Source organism: Aphis gossypii, chromosome X (assembly GCF_020184175.1).
Source record: "Aphis gossypii isolate Hap1 chromosome X, ASM2018417v2, whole genome shotgun sequence".
Taxonomy (NCBI): domain Eukaryota; kingdom Metazoa; phylum Arthropoda; class Insecta; order Hemiptera; family Aphididae; genus Aphis; species Aphis gossypii.
In genome coordinates, this window is record NC_065533.1 from 57,704,051 (window position 1) to 57,724,433 (window position 20,383).

At 30.4% G+C, this 20,383-nt stretch overlaps 2 protein-coding genes and 2 long non-coding RNA genes across 5 annotated transcripts; 2 read left to right on the top strand and 2 right to left on the bottom strand.

The window, feature by feature from the left end:
* The first annotated feature begins 248 nt into the window (after nt 1-248).
* LOC126552239 (uncharacterized) lies at nt 249-3,104 on the top strand. 2 transcript variants are annotated; one of them, XM_050206937.1, is made up of 7 exons: nt 249-970; nt 1,234-1,332; nt 1,408-1,479; nt 1,532-1,708; nt 1,889-2,211; nt 2,349-2,769; nt 2,847-3,104. In XM_050206937.1, the coding sequence occupies exons 4-7, from the start codon at nt 1,583-1,585 to the stop codon at nt 3,102-3,104; spliced, it is 1,128 nt and encodes a 375-aa protein (XP_050062894.1). In that variant the 5' UTR covers nt 249-970; nt 1,234-1,332; nt 1,408-1,479; nt 1,532-1,582. The 2 variants fall into 2 exon arrangements, with proteins under 2 accessions (XP_050062894.1, XP_050062895.1); XM_050206938.1 differs by having other exon boundaries at nt 1,234-1,479.
* Nucleotides 3,105-4,511: 1,407 nt separating this feature from the next.
* LOC126552240 (uncharacterized) lies at nt 4,512-6,493 on the bottom strand. Its single transcript, XR_007606076.1, has 3 exons — nt 6,083-6,493; nt 5,319-5,566; nt 4,512-4,774 (listed from the first exon to the last, which is right to left on the bottom strand). It is a non-coding gene; the product is annotated as an uncharacterized LOC126552240 (long non-coding RNA).
* Nucleotides 6,494-6,631: 138 nt separating this feature from the next.
* LOC126552055 (uncharacterized) lies at nt 6,632-12,415 on the top strand. Its single transcript, XR_007605908.1, has 3 exons — nt 6,632-6,855; nt 7,383-7,443; nt 12,259-12,415. It is a non-coding gene; the product is annotated as an uncharacterized LOC126552055 (long non-coding RNA).
* A 1,501-nt stretch (nt 12,416-13,916) lies between these two features.
* Nucleotides 13,917-14,686, bottom strand: LOC126552054 (THAP domain-containing protein 1-like; the record flags this gene model as incomplete). Its single annotated transcript, XM_050206522.1, has 1 exon — nt 13,917-14,686. A coding segment is annotated over one exon (753 nt), but the record flags the coding sequence as incomplete, so codon positions are not given.
* Nucleotides 14,687-20,383: the final 5,697 nt, after the last annotated feature.

A 20,383-nucleotide genomic window follows, 5' to 3' on the forward strand; every position in this document is an offset into this window, starting at 1 on the left:
TAATATGATTTATTTATTAATATTTAATTATATAATATATTCATATGAATTCCTAATGAAACAAATTATATTTTAAATAGTAAAATAATTAAAAAAAAAGATACCTATTAAAATTATAAAATATAAATAAAAAAATCTAAAAAAAATTAAAATATTAATTATCTTGATTACAATTTATGATAACATCCATTTTTAAATTCTCAGTTGTTATCTACCTATCATTTATCGAGATCATAAATATCCACAGCACGGTCTTAGAAGATAAGGTCGGCCAACTTCCTACCCTCCCGCCTATTACAGTATTTCCTCTTAATGAGGCAAAAACGTTTCCCAAGTTGCCGCAAAAGCGCTGCCGGGTAGACGTATTTTGAGGTTAGGAAGTTGAGGATTAGTATAACACCACGGTCCTAACCGTGGTTAACAGCGAACAGCCCGCCAAAAATGAATTCAAACATCAAACTATTGAGATTGGTTTATACAATTATACTTTATTATATCTAATACTATTAATTAATAATAGTATTGTTTTGTTTGCGTTGTATCGATTTATATTAATAATCGATAATCGTAATTCAAGTTGATCCATGGCTTAAATACTTTAAGCCATGGGCTGATCCAAACATGAAAAACGACTAACGTTTAAACGTTGTCTAGTACTCTAGTCTCTAGTGGCATTGTGGCAACTATAAACCTATTCTATAGATATTCGATTTTTGTTTGTTATTTCTTTTATAGTAGTTTGTTGTATTCTGAAAATGCCAAATAAAATTTGTTATTTTCATTGTAACAAATCAGAGAAACTCTCAGTTTTAATATCCCCAAAGATAAATATTTGAAGGAAAAATGGCTGCAGTCTTTAGGGATAGATCATTTTAGCCCTAACGAGGTTATTTGTGAAAAACATTTTCGGGATGACTTAATAATTAGATCAAAGGATATTGTTGACAATTTAGGAAATGTTATTTTTTCAGTAAGTACCAATAGAAATTGTATAGTGTATTATAATAGACCAAAACGCCTAGGACCTAGCTGAAATTTTGCTCTGGTTTAGCAAAATATACAGCACATAAAAAAGTAACAATTTTGTATTGACATTGAATTTTGGATTTATATAAACCATTTTAATAATATATTATAATAATACTTATTTCTTTATATGAAATATGCATTTTGTTTGTATTTTATACTTCTTATTGCAATTATAACAAATACAAGATTTATATTTATATTTAGGCTCCACGTTTAAGACCTTGCTTGAAATCTAATGCAATACCTCATTTATTATCATCCCGAAAAAGATTAAAATTTGATGATAATCGAGAAAGCCATCAAGTAAATTTATTTAATAATTTGCAATGTTTTTTTAATACTTTTTTCAATTTTTTACCTTATCTATATCAATTTTAGACTGATGAATTAGCTATTACACATTGTCAATCGTCTTCTACTACAAAAGAAACTGTTTTTTCTGATATTGAAGTGAGTTTGTTAATTATTTATTTTCAAACAAAAATTAAATTAATTTGTATAGGAATTAGCCGAAGAAAAAATTGTTAATAGTGGAAGTGAAATAGTTAATAATATGGAATGTGATGTCATTTTGGTTGACCATGACTATGTGACCAATACTGCTGAAAATCAGAATGTTAATGAGTGTCCTAATGTTACAAATATTTCAGATTTTAATGTTTTTTCGAACAATGAGGAAGTAAGTAAAATGATAAAATAAAATAAAATAACAAAATATAAAATCACATACTTCATTAAACATAAAGTATATAATAAATTGATTAATTAATTTTTTAATAAAAATAACTACAATTAACAAAAAGAAGAATTTTATTGCTCTTTTACAATACATAACATAACTGTTTTCATATGTTAATAGATTGTTTATAACACGATACAACTTTGGGAGTTAACATTGCCTCCAAATTGGCATAAATATTTGTCCAATGACCAAACCACAATAGGAATTTCAGAAATAATTTTTATAAAAAATAGAGATAACATAAATTCATTTTTACGTAAAACTATAATTATTGAAAAGGATTTAAAAATAACATGCAATATATTGGGGAAGAATATTAATGCCGATAACTTCCAAAATGCATTAGATAAAGTGATTAGTCAACAACATTTGGAAAATGTCATTAAAGAAGCAGCAACATTTAAAATTTGTAGAGGTTTAGACTTCTTACATGACAAAAAGTAAATAATATTATAAATCCTTCATTAATCATCAAATGTTTTAATTAATTAATTATTAAATTATTAATAAAAATATTATTAATATTATTATTATTTTATTTAAATATATATTTTTAATTAATTATTTTATAATGTAGGAGCAGTTCATATTTAGCTACAAATAACGATATTATAGTTGATACTATGTTACACAAACGTAACTTAAATTGTTCTATAATAATTCCACATGGTTATTATTGTTTCCCTTGTGCAAGAACTAGAAAGATGTTGAAGCAGCGCTCAGCTCGATTAGTTGCACAATGCTCACCAAAACGAGTTACATTAAAAATGACACCCAAAAGTAAAAAAAAATTGTCCTTATTACAAAAAAGAAATGAACTCTTAAGAAAACAAAAAAAAAATTGCATAAATAAAATAAAACTATTAAGACAAAATATGTCTGAATTAATGTCTAAATTTGAAAATGTGTCAAAAGAAAGTATTTCACAGAAACTTACTGAGATGAACTGTAGTGGATACCAGAAGACAATCATTGAAGAAATAGTTTCAGCTGCAAAGGTAATGTTAACATGTAATCCTATTCATCATACAAACAATAATTAATGTTTTTATCTATGTATATAAAAAAAAAATAGATCAGCAATCCAAAAGGGCGGCGGTATTCTGATGAGTGGATAATGCTTTGTATGTTATTGCATATACGAACTCCTAGTGGCTATAATTTTTGTAAAAAAAATGACATACTGCCACTTCCCAGTGTCAGCTCTTTAAGACGATATCTAGCTATGATAGATACGGCTTGTGGTTTTGATAAAAACTTTTTTACATTATTTAAAAAACACTTGGAACGCCAAAACTACAATGCAAAAACATGGAATTATTTTGGTGGATGAGATTTCAGTTCGAGAAGCACTTACGGTTGTTCAAAAACTCTGACATATAAGGGTCTTGTTGATTATGGTGAAGAGTACAAGGCAACTGATATCAACGAAAAAGCCACAAGTGGACTTGTTTTATGTTCCAGCCACTTGCCGATACTTATTGTCAACCAGTGGCTGTTTTTGCAGCAAAAGGATCAGTAGTTGGCACTGAATTGGCAAAACTTGTAATAAAATGTATCATCCTTTTAGAACAAGCAGGTGCAATCGTCCACGGTGTTGTGTCTGATGGAGCTCAGACCAACAGGAAAATGTGGTCGGAGCTAGGAGTTAGCGGAGAACTAAAATCTTTTAAAAATTGGTTTCCTCATCCACTTGTTGATGATAGGAAAATATATGTATTCTCTGATACACCTCATTTGTTCAAAAATGTGAGAAACAAATTATACAATGACAAAGTATTAAAAGTAAGTTCAATATATTGTGATAAAGTGTTGTATTTGTTTTTTTAAATGTGTGTGTATTTGATTTATGCTTAATTTCCTGTCTAGCCATGTGATAAAATTAGAAAATTCTGTAGCCTACCTAACCATATAAATGTATACATACATAATTGTTTTGTCTTAGTTTGTGTTTGATACATACATGTTTTTAAAATGGGAGTAAGGATTTGTGTATATTTTATTTTGTTCACTATACTTTACTCCAAATAAGAGTGGACTACCGCAACACATAAAAATGAGTTGTGAATCAACATCATAATTCTCCCCCCACCACAGAAAATGTCTAATTGTATGCGAGTTTGACTGGTTTGTGTACATCACCCAGTACATTATTATTTGGAATAGAGTATAATTTATATAGTATATAATATTATTTGATGTATGTAATAACTAATACTTTTTGTTGCATGATTCTTATGTGAAATGGTTAAATATCTTTACAAAAAAGTAAGTACTATATAATTACTTATAGCATATCTCATAAATAGTTTAATTTATGCTTATTTTGATAATGCAGATTAATGGTAAATACGTTAAATGGCACCATATTCAAGATTTATATGAACAAGACAATAAATTGCCAGGAAATCTAAGAGTATGTCCGAAATTATCAAAAAGTCATATTAACCTTAGTATTTCTGATAAAATGAAAGTTCGATTAGCAACCCAAGTAAAGCATTAAAAACATTTATTATTTAAACCTATACAGTATACATTTATTATTTTTTTTTGCTAAATGAATAGGTCTTGAGCAATTCTGTAGCTGACGGTTTATTATTTTACAAAAGTTATAATGTCAATAACTTAGATGATTGTGAACCAACAGCTGAGTTTTGTAAAAAATTTAATGATTGTTTTGACGCTCTAAATCGAAAATTTGGTCTAGAAGGGCTTAGAATTAACGGCAAAGACTATCAGGTGCAATACAAATTTAATATTTATTATACTTAGTTAATAAATTATTATTTAATAATTAACTAATCATACTTCATTGTTTTTGTTTGTTTATGTACTGGATATAATACAGTTTCTTCATTCCTTTTTGACTTGGTTAAATGATTGGGAAAAGGAATATATCGATGGAAAAATAAAAAAATCTGAATTTTTAACCAGTAGCACAGCTTGTGGTTTGAGAGTTACAATCCAATCAACTCTTGATCTCTCAAATTATTTGAATAGTTCCTGGAATTTTAAATACTTATTAACGGGGAAAATAAATCAAGATAAACTTGAAGTGAGTAAACATAGAAAACAAGTTCACAACATAGGTACATTATATTAGTATTTATTAAAACATAACCAAATATTTTAGATGTTTTTTGGAACAATTCGTCAGGCTGCAGGATCTAATGACCATCCCTCCGCGCCTACTTTTTTACAGCTGTATAAATTATTAGCAGTGTACAGTGTTTTAAAGCCGCCGAAAAGTGGAAACTGCACAGTGAATGATGATGCTCCATTGACTCCAATTATTTCAATTACTGATTTAAAAGAAATTTATAATCCACAGAAGTCAAATATTGTGGAAAATTTAAAAGAAAAAATGAATAAAATAATTGAAGAGAAAGATTGGGAATTTGATGAAGTTGTTGAACACAATTATGCAAAGGCTGAAGTAATAGATTGTTTAATATATTATTTAACTGGTATGTAACAAAATATTATGACACATTTACTATTAACTATTATATAACATTTTATACAATATTACAAAACAATTAATTACTTTTATAGGGTATCTATCCAAACAAATATTGAAATACATTGGTGATTGCAATACTTGTAAGTCAGCTTTTGTAACACCACAAGTTTATTCCGAACAAATGTGTGCTTCATTAGTTAACATGAAAACTAAAGGACGATTGATACACCCAAACATTTACTTTTTCAATTTCATCAAAACAATTGAAAACAGTTTTATCAAATATTCTTCATCCACACACGTATTTGAACTCATCGTCACAGATTTGATGTCTGAAAATACAATAAATTTTCCATGTTCAAGTCATGGGGGGGACGTAATTTCATTTACTGTAATGTATTATATTAGAATGAGAATGAGGCAATTTTCACAACAAGAAAATAAGAAAAAAAAGAAAGATAATAGAAATAAAAAAAAAATTGCCAAATTCTCTAAAACTTAATAAGTACATATATGTAAAATACAAAAATACATAACTTGGTACACACTCTTTAAATGAATATTTTGATAATTCACTTGATAAAAATATAAAATACCTATTAAATTAGAATAATAGGGAATATGTAAATTGTTATTACAATACCTATATCATAGATCTATTTTAGTAATGGTTGTAATGTTGTTACGAATTATGATTTATGAAATTTTTGATTTCAGTATTTTACATAAAGTAATAACAACCTTTAATTATTAAAATTAAATTTATAATATTTAAATGGCACTCGGGGTTAATTTCATTTTTCATGGACTGTAATTGAACTATAATATTAAATATATAATATACTTACTTGGGAATTGGGTTCATGCTTTCATGGTTATTTTAATTTTAAAAATGAATACTGATTTAACAAATCTTTAAAATCACTAATGACTAATGTGCGATCACGATGAGCTAATTAATTGTTACATAATATTTAAGTATTTACTATTTAACGACGAATGATTTTTATTTTTTATAAGCTTTTATGCAACCGGGGCACTTGTATACTTGTCTACGGGCACACCTCCGCACCGGGCATTAAACTAGTATAACGCCATAACCTCAAATAACGTCTGTAATAGGTAGCGCTCAATTGTAAAGTGGCAACATTTGGAAATGAATTTGCCTCACTAAGCGGAATGCTGATAATGAATCAGTTGTCCGACCTTATCTTCTAAGACCGTGATCCACAGATATATAAAAATACTAGATAGCCGACTTGGAAATGATTTTGAAGCCCACAAAATGGCCGAAATTCTCTTATCTAAGAGGTAAATGTTTACATATTCACAACACTGATACAGTATCATTGTTATCATTTAATATTTATTTATCATGAATATTAGACAATAGACATTCTAAGATCATGATTTTTAATATTTAATTATTTTTTATAACTCATATTATTAACTTTAGACTCATTAAACAGTTACATAAATTATTAATAAGTACCTACTTACTTTTTGAAATACTATTTCCTTATGTGTTTACATTGTTCAAAGTAAGATATAATGAAGTAAATATATTTTAATGTTTATGTATACATTAAACATTTTTTGCAATTCAAACAATCAATCAAAGGTAATATATTTATTGATATTTGAAGGTAATAACTTGTAGGTAATTTAATAATAAAACAAATATTTAAAACAATATAAAATAATTGTATATAACTTGTTAATAATAATACCTACAAATAATTAAAACAAAATAAAACTGGCATATCACCTAGTTTAATAATAATAAAAATAATTAAACAATATAAAACTGGTATATTAACTTGTTAATAATAATACCTACAAATAATTAAAACAAAATAAAACTGGCATATCACCTAGTTTAATAATAATAAAACTAATTAAACAATATATAAAACTGGTATATTAACTTGTTAATAATAAAACCTACAAATAATTAAAACAAAATAAAACTGGCATATCACCTAGTTTAATAATAATAAAACTAATTAAACAATATATAAAACTGGTATATTAACTTGTTAATAAAAATAATTAAACAAATAAAACTAGTTTAAATAATAAAAACATATATTATCTACCAACTATTGTTCATAAAAATTATTTGTTTTGTTAATTTTTGTCTTTTAGGCACAGGATTTAGAATTTCTATTGAAAACATTTTTCCAAAAGAATGGAGTCGAATACTTAGGTATTTTTTAACTAACAATGAAATTAAAATCATTTTATGTGGTTGTGGTTTATGGTAATAAATAATCACTCACAATTTATAAAATATTAAGCACTATATTACTGTGATATGTATGTACAAGAATGAAATATAACAAACAAATACCAATTACGCGTACAATATTACTGCGAACTGAATAACACGGTAAGTCGCGATACGTAGTCACTGACGGAATGAAATTGAGCATCTGATCAGCTGGTATTTATAGGCTCCGCTTTGTTCTAGAACATCCCCGAATATACTCTAGCGAGACCATCGCGGAATATTCTAGAACATGGGTTTTTCCTATTGTACGCTGTCGACATCGTAAATAATTTGGGCGGCTCGTTGTGTATTGTTCACGTCGCCACATCACCCCCCTACCAGTGATGGAGTCAGCAGGAACTTATTTGAAGACGTTCGGGGAAATGGACTCTTCTACCGGAACGTGTTTTCCTGTCTTTTGTTTCTGGTGTCGGTTCTTCTGTTTTGGTTCCTTATTTGCGATAGATTCGGGTGTGGCATGTTTCATGTTTCTGGAGCTAACCTCCTCGTGTATGTCATCAGCAATTATGTAGGCTGGTTTCAGTCTATCAATAGTCACTGTTATCTTTTCCCTTTCACGTCAATGCAGAAGGTTTTCCGATTGCGACTTACAACTGGGTATGGGCCGTCGTACGGCATTTGTAGACAGTTTTTCGGTCCATCATGACGAATAAACACTTGTTTGGAGGTGGCGAGGTCCTTAAATATGAAATTTTTCTTTTCTCCGTGGCAGGTTCCATTTACCGGTTGTATCTGGCGAATCTGGTGTCGAAGATCCTTGATGAACTCCGCTGCGTTCTCAAACTTAGCGTCATCTGATCTTGTTGAGAGAAATTCACCAGGTAGACGAAGTGGTTCTCCGAGTACAAGTTCTGCGGATGTGGACTTCAGATCCTCGCGCCAAGCTGCTCGTATGCCTAATAAGACTGTTGGAGTATTTCAGTCCACCGTTTGTTCTGGTGACATTTGATAGCGGCCTTAAGCTGTCGATGGCTTCGTTCTACCATACCGTTTGCTGAAGGGTGGTAGGCCGTAGTCCTAAGGTGATTTGTACCAGTCAAATATCCTAGATACTTGAAAAGGTTTGATTCGAATTGTCTCCCTTGATCAGTCGTTATAATAAGAGGTGTACCAAATCTTGAAATCCAATGTGTATAAAATGCTCGGGCGACAGTCTCTGCTTCTTGGTTCTCCAAAGGTATCACTTCCGGCCATCGAGTAAATCTATCGATACACGTAAGGCAGTAGCGGAATCCTTCTGAATATGGCATAATGATGAGGTCTAAATGTACATGTTCGAATCTTTGTGATGGTTGAGGGAATGAACCAAGTGGTGCTGAAACATGACGTGTTATTTTAGCTCGTTGACACTCGATGCATGCTCGGGCCCATTGTTTACAGTCCTTGTTGATAGAAGGCCATACAAACCGTTGTGTTACCAATTTGGTAGTGGCTTTTATGCCTGGATGTGAAAGACGATGGACAGTATTAAAAGCAGCACGTCGAAAAGTTTTTGTAATGAAAGGTCGGGCGGTTGGTGTCATAGTGTCGCAAAACACAGGAACATCCATGCCGGGCATTTGAATTTGCTTAAGCTGTAGTCCAGTGTCACTCCGTAAATACGTTTTTAATTCGTCGTCTTCTTGTTGAGATTTAGCCAGGGCAGTATAATCCAGTGTATCCGAAAGAACTTCCACTCGAGAGAGAGCGTCGGCCACGATGTTCTGTTTACCTGGCACATATCTTATGTCTGTAGTAAACTGTGAGATATAATCTAGGTGACGAAATTGGCGTGGTGAGCACTTTTCAAGTTTCTGCTGAAAGGCGAAAGTGATGGGTTTGTGGTCAGTGAAAATGGTAAAATTGCGAGTTTCTACCATGTGTCGAAAATGTTTGACAGCAAGATAGATAGCAAGGAGTTCACGATCGTAGGCTCCGTATTTAGATTCAGTTACTGAAAGTTTTTTTGAAAAGAATGCGAGAGGCTGCCATCCCGTGTTGACGAATTGTTGGAGAGTCGCGCCCACTGCGGTGTCAGAAGCATCACTTACAATGGCCAATGGTGCATTGTCGCGAGGATGAGCAAGTAACGTGGCTGAGGCAAGTTTTTCTTTACAATTTTCGAAAGCAGCAGTAGCTTCAGGTGTCCAGTTGATAGGAGTTTTGCCTTTGAGATTGGGAACCAGTAAGACGTTCAATGGTGCTTGTGCTTCTGAAGCTCCGGGTATAAAACGTCGATAGAAGTTTATCATACCCAGGAACTGTCGTAACCCTTTTGCTGATGTCGGTTTCTTGTATTTCAAGATGTCGTCGATTCTGTCAGGTAAAGGACGTGTGCCATCTGTGGAAATAAGGTAACCTAGGAATTTGACTTCTTTTTGTCCGAAAACGCACTTGGAAGGGTTGATTACTAGAGAGTATTCACGTAACCGATTGAAAATGATCTGTAAGTGCTTGATATGTTCTTCTTCAGAAGTAGAAGCTACCAGTATATCATCGATATAACTGAAACAAAACTCAAGTCCACGGAGTACTTCGTCAATAAAACGTTGGAACGTCTGAGCTGCGTTTCTGAGTCCGAAAGACATAAAAGGAAACTCGAAAAGTCCAAATGGTGTTATTATGGCCGTTTTATTGATATCTTCCTCTGCTACAGGAATTTGATTATAGGCTCTTACCAGATCGATTGTTGAGAAAATGTTTTTTCCGTGAAGGAAGTGTGTGAAATCCTGGATGTGACGAACTGGGTAGCGGTCTGGGATAGTTCGAGTATTAAGTGCACGATAATCTCCACAGAGTCGCCATGCGTCCGTAGTGTTCTTTGAAACCAGGTGGAGTGGTGAAGACCAAGGGCTTTTAGAAGGTCGAGCTATACCCAAATTTAGCATAGTCTCAAACTCCTTTTTGGCTCCCTTGAGTTTGTCAGGGGCTAGACGCCTTGGTTTACACGCGACGGGAGATCCTGGTGTCGTCTGGATGTAATGTTTGGTGTTGTGTTTGATGTCCTTGATTACTCCAACAGGTCGGGTTATCTCAGGATACTCCTGTAATAAGTCATGGTACCTTGTTGTTCCGACAACTGTTTTGATGGATTGTATGTCGCATTTCGCAGCTTGACCCTGTACAGTGAGTTGCGTGAGACCGTCCAAGAGACGTTGATTACGTATATAAATCTCCAAGTGAAAACTCGACGAAGTCCGAAATCAAGAGCAAGTGTAATAGTTCCGTACGTAGCAATGGTCGTCCCGTTGGCTGCTGATAGGGAGTAGTCCGATTTATCTCGTTGACCTTGAACCACACTGCGTGGGTATACACATAAATCGGCTCCAGTGTCAATAAGAAATTGTATTCGTGAGACACGATCGGTTAGAAATAGGCGGCGTGGAAATGGCATTGGCTCACTGGCCGCCATCAGTGATTGCCTTTCTAGTTTTCCGACTTATATGTACATGGCTTTACACATTTCTGGGAGTTGGATCCAAAACGCCAGTGATACCAACAGATTCCATTGACACCGTGTGAATTACGACTTCGTGATCGAGATCTTGAACGATGGGCACTAGGATCGGGGCTTCGCCCACGTGCAGGACGGGTGTTGATCTCAGCGATTTCTTTTCTCAGCGCCGTGATTTCCTGATTAATCCCTAGCGCTAGCTGTGAAAGCTTAAGATTTAACGTAGCTTCCAGAGTATTACTCACAGTTGATTCCGCGATCTAAGGTAGCATAGGACCAGACGCGTCTGCAATATTATCTGCGTGTGCTGCGAGGTCCTCGAGTTTGCAGTCCTTGACGATCGCCAGCGCTACCTGAATACTTTTCGGTAGTCGGCCCATCCACAGCGTTTTTAACAGTGTTTCAGGAATGGAGGTGTCAGCTAGGCTTTGAAGATGGCGTAAAAATTGCGATGGTTTTCTATCACCCATTTCGACCCGTTCCAATAGTTGGCGAGTTTTTTCTTCTTGGGATGCGCTGAGACGTTTGACCAATTCTTGTTTAATTTTTACGTACCTGTTTTCCGATGGTGGTGCCATTATGATATCTTTCACTTCAACCGCATATTTGGGTGGTAATGCGCCGACAACATACCCAAATTTCGTACTGTCGATCTTGATACCTGCGCTGGCAAAACTTCCCTCGACCATGGCGAACCAAAGTTCGGGATCCGAAGAAATGAACTCGGGAATTTTCACCGCGACTCTTGCTACTGACGATTCATTGTTTTCCATCACGTCGAGGTCACCAATTTGTGGTTTATGGTAATAAATAATCACTCACAATTTATAAAATATTAAGCACTATATTACTGTGATATGTATGTACAAGAATGAAATATAACAAACAAATACCAATTACGCGTACAATATTACTGCGAACTGAATAACACGGTAAGTCGCGATACGTAGTCACTGACGGAATGAAAATTGAGCATCTGATCAGCTGGTATTTATAGGCTCCGCTTTGTTCTAGAACATCCCCGAATATACTCTAGCGAGACCATCGCGGAATATTCTAGAACATGGGTTTTTCCTATTGTACGCTGTCGACATCGTAAATAATTTGGGCGGCTCGTTGTGTATTGTTCACGTCGCCACATGGTCTATCTAATAATGGAACATTATCGCATTGAAGTGAATTAAATACAGTTTTGTCAAGTGCAAATTTATTGTTACAAAGGCTTATTATTTTTAAATCAATATTTTTTATATTTAATGTTTGTAAGTTATTAGTTAAAATTAATAAAAATGTTTCAGCTTGATAAATTATTTTGAACGCACATTCTGAGGGAGAAATTAACCCACCGTTATTTTTAAAATCAACAAATTTTGAATATTCTAAATGATGATTATAACTGTGTTCAGATAATACTTTGAGGAGCGATTGTATACATGAATTACAGTCTAATAAAGGTATGATTTTTTTTAACGCATAGCCAGTAATATAATATATAATATTTTTTTTTGAGTCTTCATAACTACTATTTGAATGATTTAATAAAGTTGATCTATTTATTATTTCAATTTCATCAATATCACTGAAATTATCATTACTAATATTTATATTTTGTTTTTTTTTGTTATATTTGAAGGAAAAAATAGATAATGTTGCATCGTCGTCAAAAGTATTACAGTTTCCGTGAGAGGAACAAGTTACAGAATTTTTAAGCAATATTTGTTTCAGTGCTGTTTTAAATTGAATAACATTAGGGTTATTATTTGCACCATATCGTTGCCGTATACGGCCGAATAATAACTCTATGTGGTCTTGAGAAAACCTGTAAGTTAAAATATATTTAAAATTTAAATTTTGGGTAAATATCATTTCAGATATTTCAAAAATTGATTTGACTTCAGCTGCAAATCCTAATATAAAAGTTTTTTTGTTAGATTTAAAAAGAAATTTATTTTCAAATTTTAAACTAAATAAATAATTAATAAATGGAACTATTTTATCCTTAATAAATTGTATGTTAGACCTAAAAATTGGACTTTTATAACCTTTTGAAAATGGCGATCTAGAATTTAAAAAATCAAATATTTGGTCTATAGTTCTACAAAAGTTTATAGTTTCATCACACCCTGAAAATTGTTTGTAGTTATTATTTTTTAGATATTGAAGTGCATTGGCTGTTGAAGAACTCAACAGTTGTACAGCTATTTTTACTTTCATTTTATTTTGTTTCCAATTTATGTGTAAATTAGATATTTTATTTGCAAATTTTAGAGATAGGGTAGTCTGTAATTCATGTAAATATTCAAAATAACACCATTTAATTTCTCCTGTCATAGATTCAACAACCAAACAATTTCCTATGGTGTTGCGAGCTAATTTAACCATATGACAAGCATCTGGTATAAAAAATATTTTTTCACCATTAATTGGATGTTTAAACCAAGATTTAATTGAATCAAAATCATCACCAAACTCACATCCTAATAATTTTAGTGTTGAGAAGTTTGTGAATGCTCCATCACATGTAACACCCCATATACGCAATTCTGATTGGTATGCTAAACTAAGTGCTGTTTTAATTAGCTCGGCTTGAACAACGGCATTCACTTTATTTTGTAAAAAATATCCAATAGGCAACTTCCATTTACCATTTAAACTAACTAACATAAATACTAATACTTCTGTTGCTGCTGTTTCTGAACTCTCTAAACTTACCTCACCACCAAAATCACAGTAGCCGACAAATTTGTGAGTTTTCTTGTCCCAAATTATTTGTTTTTTTATGCTCATTGCATCTAATATTAAATTACATTCTTTGTCTTCAGGGCTCAAAGTCTTTAATGCTTGGAATACCTCAGAGAAAAATCCTGGTTCACCGTTCACTGATGAAGTCCATGATCGGATAGCAGTTGGATGTGGAAGTTTTAAAATTGTTCTGAAATATATTTTACTATAGAATATTTTAAATATATAACTTTAAACATAATATTTAATAAAATTATTTTTTACTAACCTACAATATTTATATGCTTTAGGGGAATAGTAATTTAGAGTTAGTGCAAACTTTTTTAGCTCATTACTATATCTTTGACCAGTTGCCTTTTTATTTTGGTTATTTATCTGGTTTTTAAATAACTCCTTAGACATGCCTTCAAATTCATCCAACAATGTGTCATGTTCATTATTTCCAATCAAGCCTTTCTTTCTAATACTCCGAAGTAGTTCTTTAAGATTAGTTATTTTACTTTTTAATCTTCGTACTTGTTGACTTAATCTTTTAATTTTATATTTAAATTGTACTTTTTTTGGAGTTACTACTGTTTGAGGTCTACCTCGTTTTGGTGTGGTCAATAATTCTTTGGATGGGCTATTACAATATGAATGTTCAAATATTATTTGTCTTCTAACTCTTTTAGGTGTTATTGGACAATCATTATAAGAATTATTTATACTTAAATCGATGGGATTTTCATAAACATTCATAATGCCATTATCTTTTTCTTCCGGACCTTTTGTTAGGATTTCATTTTTAGAAAAAAAAACTGATGGAACTGCATCAGTTTTTAAGTGTAAACGTTGCCCATTAATATTTTTAAAATCCGAGTAAGTGAAATGTTTACTGCATACCCTGCTATATTTTGTAGGAACAAATCCTTTTATTTGTATAGCATCTATCCACTTTTTTGTTATTTCTTTATTTAATAAAGGAAAACTAAAAATCAAAAGATAATGTACCTATACATTTTATTTAAATAATTTTCAAAATGATACTTACGAAAAAAAATGGATACCATTATTTGCAACTCTTTTACTGTTGCATTGCCAAACACAGCAAAAATAGACCATTTTGTCAAAAAAGAATACTACTTAGTACTTATACTATAAAAATCTAAAATTTATTAATTAGATGCCTACTTGTTTAAAAGAGCTAATCATGCATCATCTTTTAAAAGATTGGTATGATAATAAAAATGTGTATAATATAGCAATCTATAAATATATATCCTTAATATATTAGGTATTATAATCATAATTATTTATTTTGGTCTTGCATAATTGATTTATTCATATAGGTTATAATATTTGTATTTTGGCATGGGTAACAACTAAAAAATAATTAATCAAAATCATTCTTAATAAAAGCAAATTGAATTTTACTAATTTAATGAATCATGAGTTTAAGGTTTTAACTTTTAGTCAAACGTATGAGCTGCAGATTTAATTACACCCTATGTTTAGAGTTAATACAAGTAAATTCCAGCCTTCACCTAGTTTATTTTCTTTTATATTAAATTAAATTATTTGTTCTTTCTCTTTGTTTACATTATTATGTTGTAGTATGACTTAGGTTAGGAAACATACTTAGGAACATAAACATTTATTTTTATATTTAGTTAATTTATTAAATGAACTCAGATCAACCAAATTCAAGCATGTGTGTATTGGATAAGCTTTAAACTTTTTTATTTAACATGTTTATCTGCATTGTATTTCTCGTTTATTATAATAAATAATATTATTATTGTTATTATTAATTAACTAAAATAATAATAGAATTTAAGATAATAATTATATTTATTATAATTATATATTAATTATACATTTTTAATAGTTTTGTTTCCCGCCATAACATTATTACGGTTTATCACTTTATCATAATATATATTTTGTAAACATTCACCTCTTAGATAAGAGAATTTCGGCCATTTCGTAGGCTTCATAATTTTTACATTATAGGAATAGGGAGTCGTCTATCTAGTATTTTTATATATCTGTGTAAATATCGAACATACGTATATCGACCGTACACTAAGTTTAATAATTATTTATTTATTTTGTTACTATCTACGAATATTTTGTATTTTTGGAAACATGGGAAATTGTCTGTATTGAAAAATACTGTCAAACCTATATAATTAATAATTATTAATAAATCGCAAATGAACAAATTGTCGAAATATGAAGGAAAAATGGAATTATTGAGAAATATGTAAAAATATGTAGTTATGGCAAAATATATAAAATAAAATTTAATTCTTTTAATAGGAAATCCATTGAAACGAATTCATCACTTACCTACCTAAATTAATTTACCAAGTCACATTAAAAATATGCATTTACATATAAATCCGAGCCCTACTTATCATATAATATTGTTGTTGACTTCTATATGACTATATTATAAGTCAAAATATACACGTTTCAAAAATTATGTAAATAGGATTGTGGTATATTTAAAATATTTTTAAAAATAGTTTTTTTTTTTATTTATGGTGTTTAAATTAGTCAAAAAGCTGAAAGAGAAATTTTAAATTTATCGCCATTACGTATTAGTGTATTATATATAAGTACTATTATTTCCTATGCATAATGATTTATATTCTATATAAACGAATATATAGTATACGAAGATAGTAACGAATTACTCAAATTAAGTACATGTAAACGATAAAATTATTTTTTTTTTAATATGTTTATAGATTTTCGTTATCGGAAATATTCGTATTGATATTTGAAAATCATAAGTCGATAGTGTTTTACCTAATAAGGGGAACAGTTAAATTTTACACAGTGTAAAACAGTAAAATCTAGAAAGTTTAAAAATAAAATGATTTAAAAATCCCTAATACTTACCAAGATATTGACTGATTTATGTTAAAAAAATCACCGTGTATATTTTGGTAGTTTTTTTTTTGGAGCATTATATGCACCCGTTACTGTGTTATGTTTTTGGAAAGCGGTTAAGCTTACACACACAAACACACATCAACAAATGTGTTGTTGATATAGCATAACATTAGGTTTTAAAAATATTTTTTGATTATCAGCTCCTCAACAGCTCCCTAATAATAAAATATTTAAAAAAAAAAAAATATTCTAATACTTACACAAATACCTACTTGATGTACCCGCCGCGCCTATGGACAAAAACATCATATTATTATGCTGCTTCGGGGGTAGGCTATACACCGTTAATCGTTAATTATTTTTCTTTAATTTATCAGAAATTATACATCCAAATTACAATAGAAATCGATTAACACAACACCGAATAACGTCATCACGACTTATCGGTTAATGTATCCAAATAAATTTAAATCTTGGTCGAATTAGGTATACTGGGTGATTTTTTTACCATAAATCAGTCATTATCTCGGTAAGTTCTAGGAATTGTAATATATATATATTTTTAAACTTTTTAGGTTTATTTTACACTGTGTTATAATTTTGATAATTTTAACTGCTCCCCTTGTTATAGGTAAAACACTATAAACTTTTAATTTTCAAACAGCAATACCTATTGGCTATTTTCAATAACGAAAATCCATAAACATATTGAAAAAAAAAAATTTTAACGTTTACAGTGGGTACTTAATTTGAGTAATTCGTTTTTGACTTATGAACGTTCAAAAATTCGTTAAATTTGCTGCTACTGGGTATTGGGTAATTGATCAAATCCAAAAGTAAAAACCAGTTGTCAAAACAAAATTTTATGTCGATATAAATATGATATATATTGATATCCATAACAGCCATAACCGATAATAACTAATAAGTATAAATAGTATAATGGTCATACTAATCAGACCTTTCTATATCCTATCACTGACCATTGTACATAACGGATTTTTATAGCTTGGTGCCTTGGTCTGCTAAATTGAGAGCATACAGAACAATAATATGCAACTCCTACAACTTCCAAGCCCTTCTTATTATTATATTGGTTAAATTTTTTACGACTACCTCTCCTCACCAAGTAGGTATGTACTCGTACAGTCAATGTGATAGTATAAACTACATATTATTATATTATGTAAATACAATTATAACATAACATTATTTTCTAAATAAAATATAAGAAATTTAAAACTAAACCGAAAACCGGTAATTATTATTTTTATTGGCATTATTGCAGTTTGTTATTTTTGAAGTAATTTACATTAACAATATTAAATATATTTTAGAGAATATAATCGATATAAAAGTGACAAAAATAAACTTTTAGTGAAGTTAAATTTTAATATTTTTTTATTCATCGATTGAAAATGATTGCCTTAGGCGCAAATAGGAGGGGGGCTAGAAGGACTTAGCCAGACAAAATTTATTAAAAAATCAATAAACGATTAGAATAAAAAAAATTGTTATATAGCCCACCCAAGTCAAAAACTAAAATTACGTCTATAGTAATTGCACAAATTCCAGCATAGTTTATTTATTTATTTATTCATTAATAATCGACATATTAGGTAGGTACGCTCGCAGATGAATTATTTTTATTTGAAAATGCATGTGGTCACTTGTAGGATTTTGCCGAGTACATAATATAGCGACGACAGTATTGGTCAGACACGGTACCATCTTAAAATATTAATATTATTTTGAAATTAAGCCCATATTCAAATAAACATTTTTTTCATTTAATTGTTAGGTTGCTTACTTCTTGACGAAATGAAACTTTCTGAAGCACTATCTTTTCAAAGAAGTAATCTCCATGTTGAGGGTTTTGTAGATCTAGGAAAATACAGCACAGAAAATGACAAAACAAAGCTTGGAGATCATGCACTTGTGTTGTTATATCAACCATTTTGTGGTAAATGGTATCAGACAGTTGGCGCTTTTTTAGGTACAGGTGCAGTACCAGGAAACATCCTTGAAAAAATAATAATGGAAGCAGTAATATTGCTGGAAAATCAAAATATCCACGTTGATTGCATTACAACAGATGGGGCAACTTGGAATCGTAGCATGTGGAAACTTTTTGGAATTTCTGAAAAATCATCCAGTTGCGTCCATCCAACAGACGGAAATAGAAAATTATGGTTTGCTTCAGATTTCCCACATCTTATTAAAAATTTAAAGTCAAGGATTATAAATAGTAAAAGTGTAGAAGTATGTAAACATTATTTATTTAATAAATATTAATTATACCTTTAATATATTATGTAAATATATATTTAAGATTCCAGAAGGTACTATTGATATTTCCCATTGGAAAGCTGTTGTCGAGGCTAATTCTAAATTACAAGTAAAAGTCTGTTATAAATTAACTGAAGATCATGTCCGCCCACGTCATTTTCAAACAATGAATGTGAAAATGGCTTTCCAGGTACCATTGTACCAATAAATATACCTAAAATAAAAACCATACATTTAATATATATAAATCTTTTTAAAGATTAATTACATAGTTACTTATAATAAATTATTAGTTTTTTAGTGATTCAGCTGCTAAAGCAATGGAATACTACAAAGAAACTGTACCAAAATTAAAAGATTGTTCAGCAAGTGTTACATTCATAACATTAATTAATAAAGTTGTAGATGCGATGAACTCACAAATACCAAAAAATGCTTTGAGACCTGACCCTGATTCAGTTCACAATAAGGTAATGATATTACTTTTATAGACTAGAAAAAAAAGAAAAAAATTACTACATAAAACTGTTGAAAAATACATAATAAAAAATATCATACATGTTTAAGGTTCTTCAAGATTTTTTGTCTTATCTTGACCAACTTGATGATATGAAAATAAGTGCTTCAAAAAAGTTTACAGCATCAACAATCACAGGTTTACGGGTTACAGTTAAAACAGCACTTGAATTAGTAGAATACTTATCACATGAAGTTGGGTTTAAATATTTTTTAACGAGACGTATGAATCAGGATACTCTAGATGTAATAACACAGAATAAATTTAAATTTATTCGGTGGTAATAATAAATATAAAATACAAGATAAAATCTTGATAATATTATAGCCAGAAACTTACATTATTATAAATAATTACAGCATTTCTTTGGTTGTGTTCGAGATGCATGTGGGTCAAGTTCTCATCCAGATCCCATTTTATTTATTCAAGTCTTTCGTTTATTATCGACATATGCACTTGTTCGGCCACCACGTGGGAGTAATGTCTCGGGTAGTGAATTGCTAGAAACAATATTAAATATGAAAGACATCATGAATGAAAAAAATAATGAAAGAAAAGTTGAATTTGAACAAAAAATTGACAACATAATTGACAATAATTTTGGTGACATATCTGTAAACAATTTGAACTTACAAGATCATGATTATACAGCCCTCAGGATTGACGAAAATGCATTAACTGTACTAAGCGGATATGTTGCACGAAAAATGAAAAAAATGAATCCTGCAAAAAATTGTAATGCATGCAGTACAGCTCTATGTGCTGAACAGGACAATCAAGAAAATCAATCAAGGGAAAAATTATTGTTATTAAAGAGTCGTGGATTCTTAATGGTTCCATCAAAGAATTTATATGAAATAATATATCAGGTACCTTTCTGAAAAATGTATTTAAAAAATAAGTAAATAAAATTAAAATATATACAATAAAATTACATAACTACCTATTATTTACAGCTTGAAGACGCAATATGCAAAATATTAACATCTACT

Excerpts from the sequence above, each read along its gene's own strand:
- LOC126552239 (XM_050206938.1), top strand. The coding sequence starts at position 1,583 with ATGGAATGTGATGTCATTTTGGTTGACCATGACTATGTGACCAATACT. Across the intron at positions 2,212-2,348 it reads GACTTCTTACATGACAAAAA|GAGCAGTTCATATTTAGCTA; the intron begins GTAAATAATATT and ends TTTATAATGTAG. Across the intron at positions 2,770-2,846 it reads AAATAGTTTCAGCTGCAAAG|ATCAGCAATCCAAAAGGGCG; the intron begins GTAATGTTAACA and ends AAAAAAAAATAG.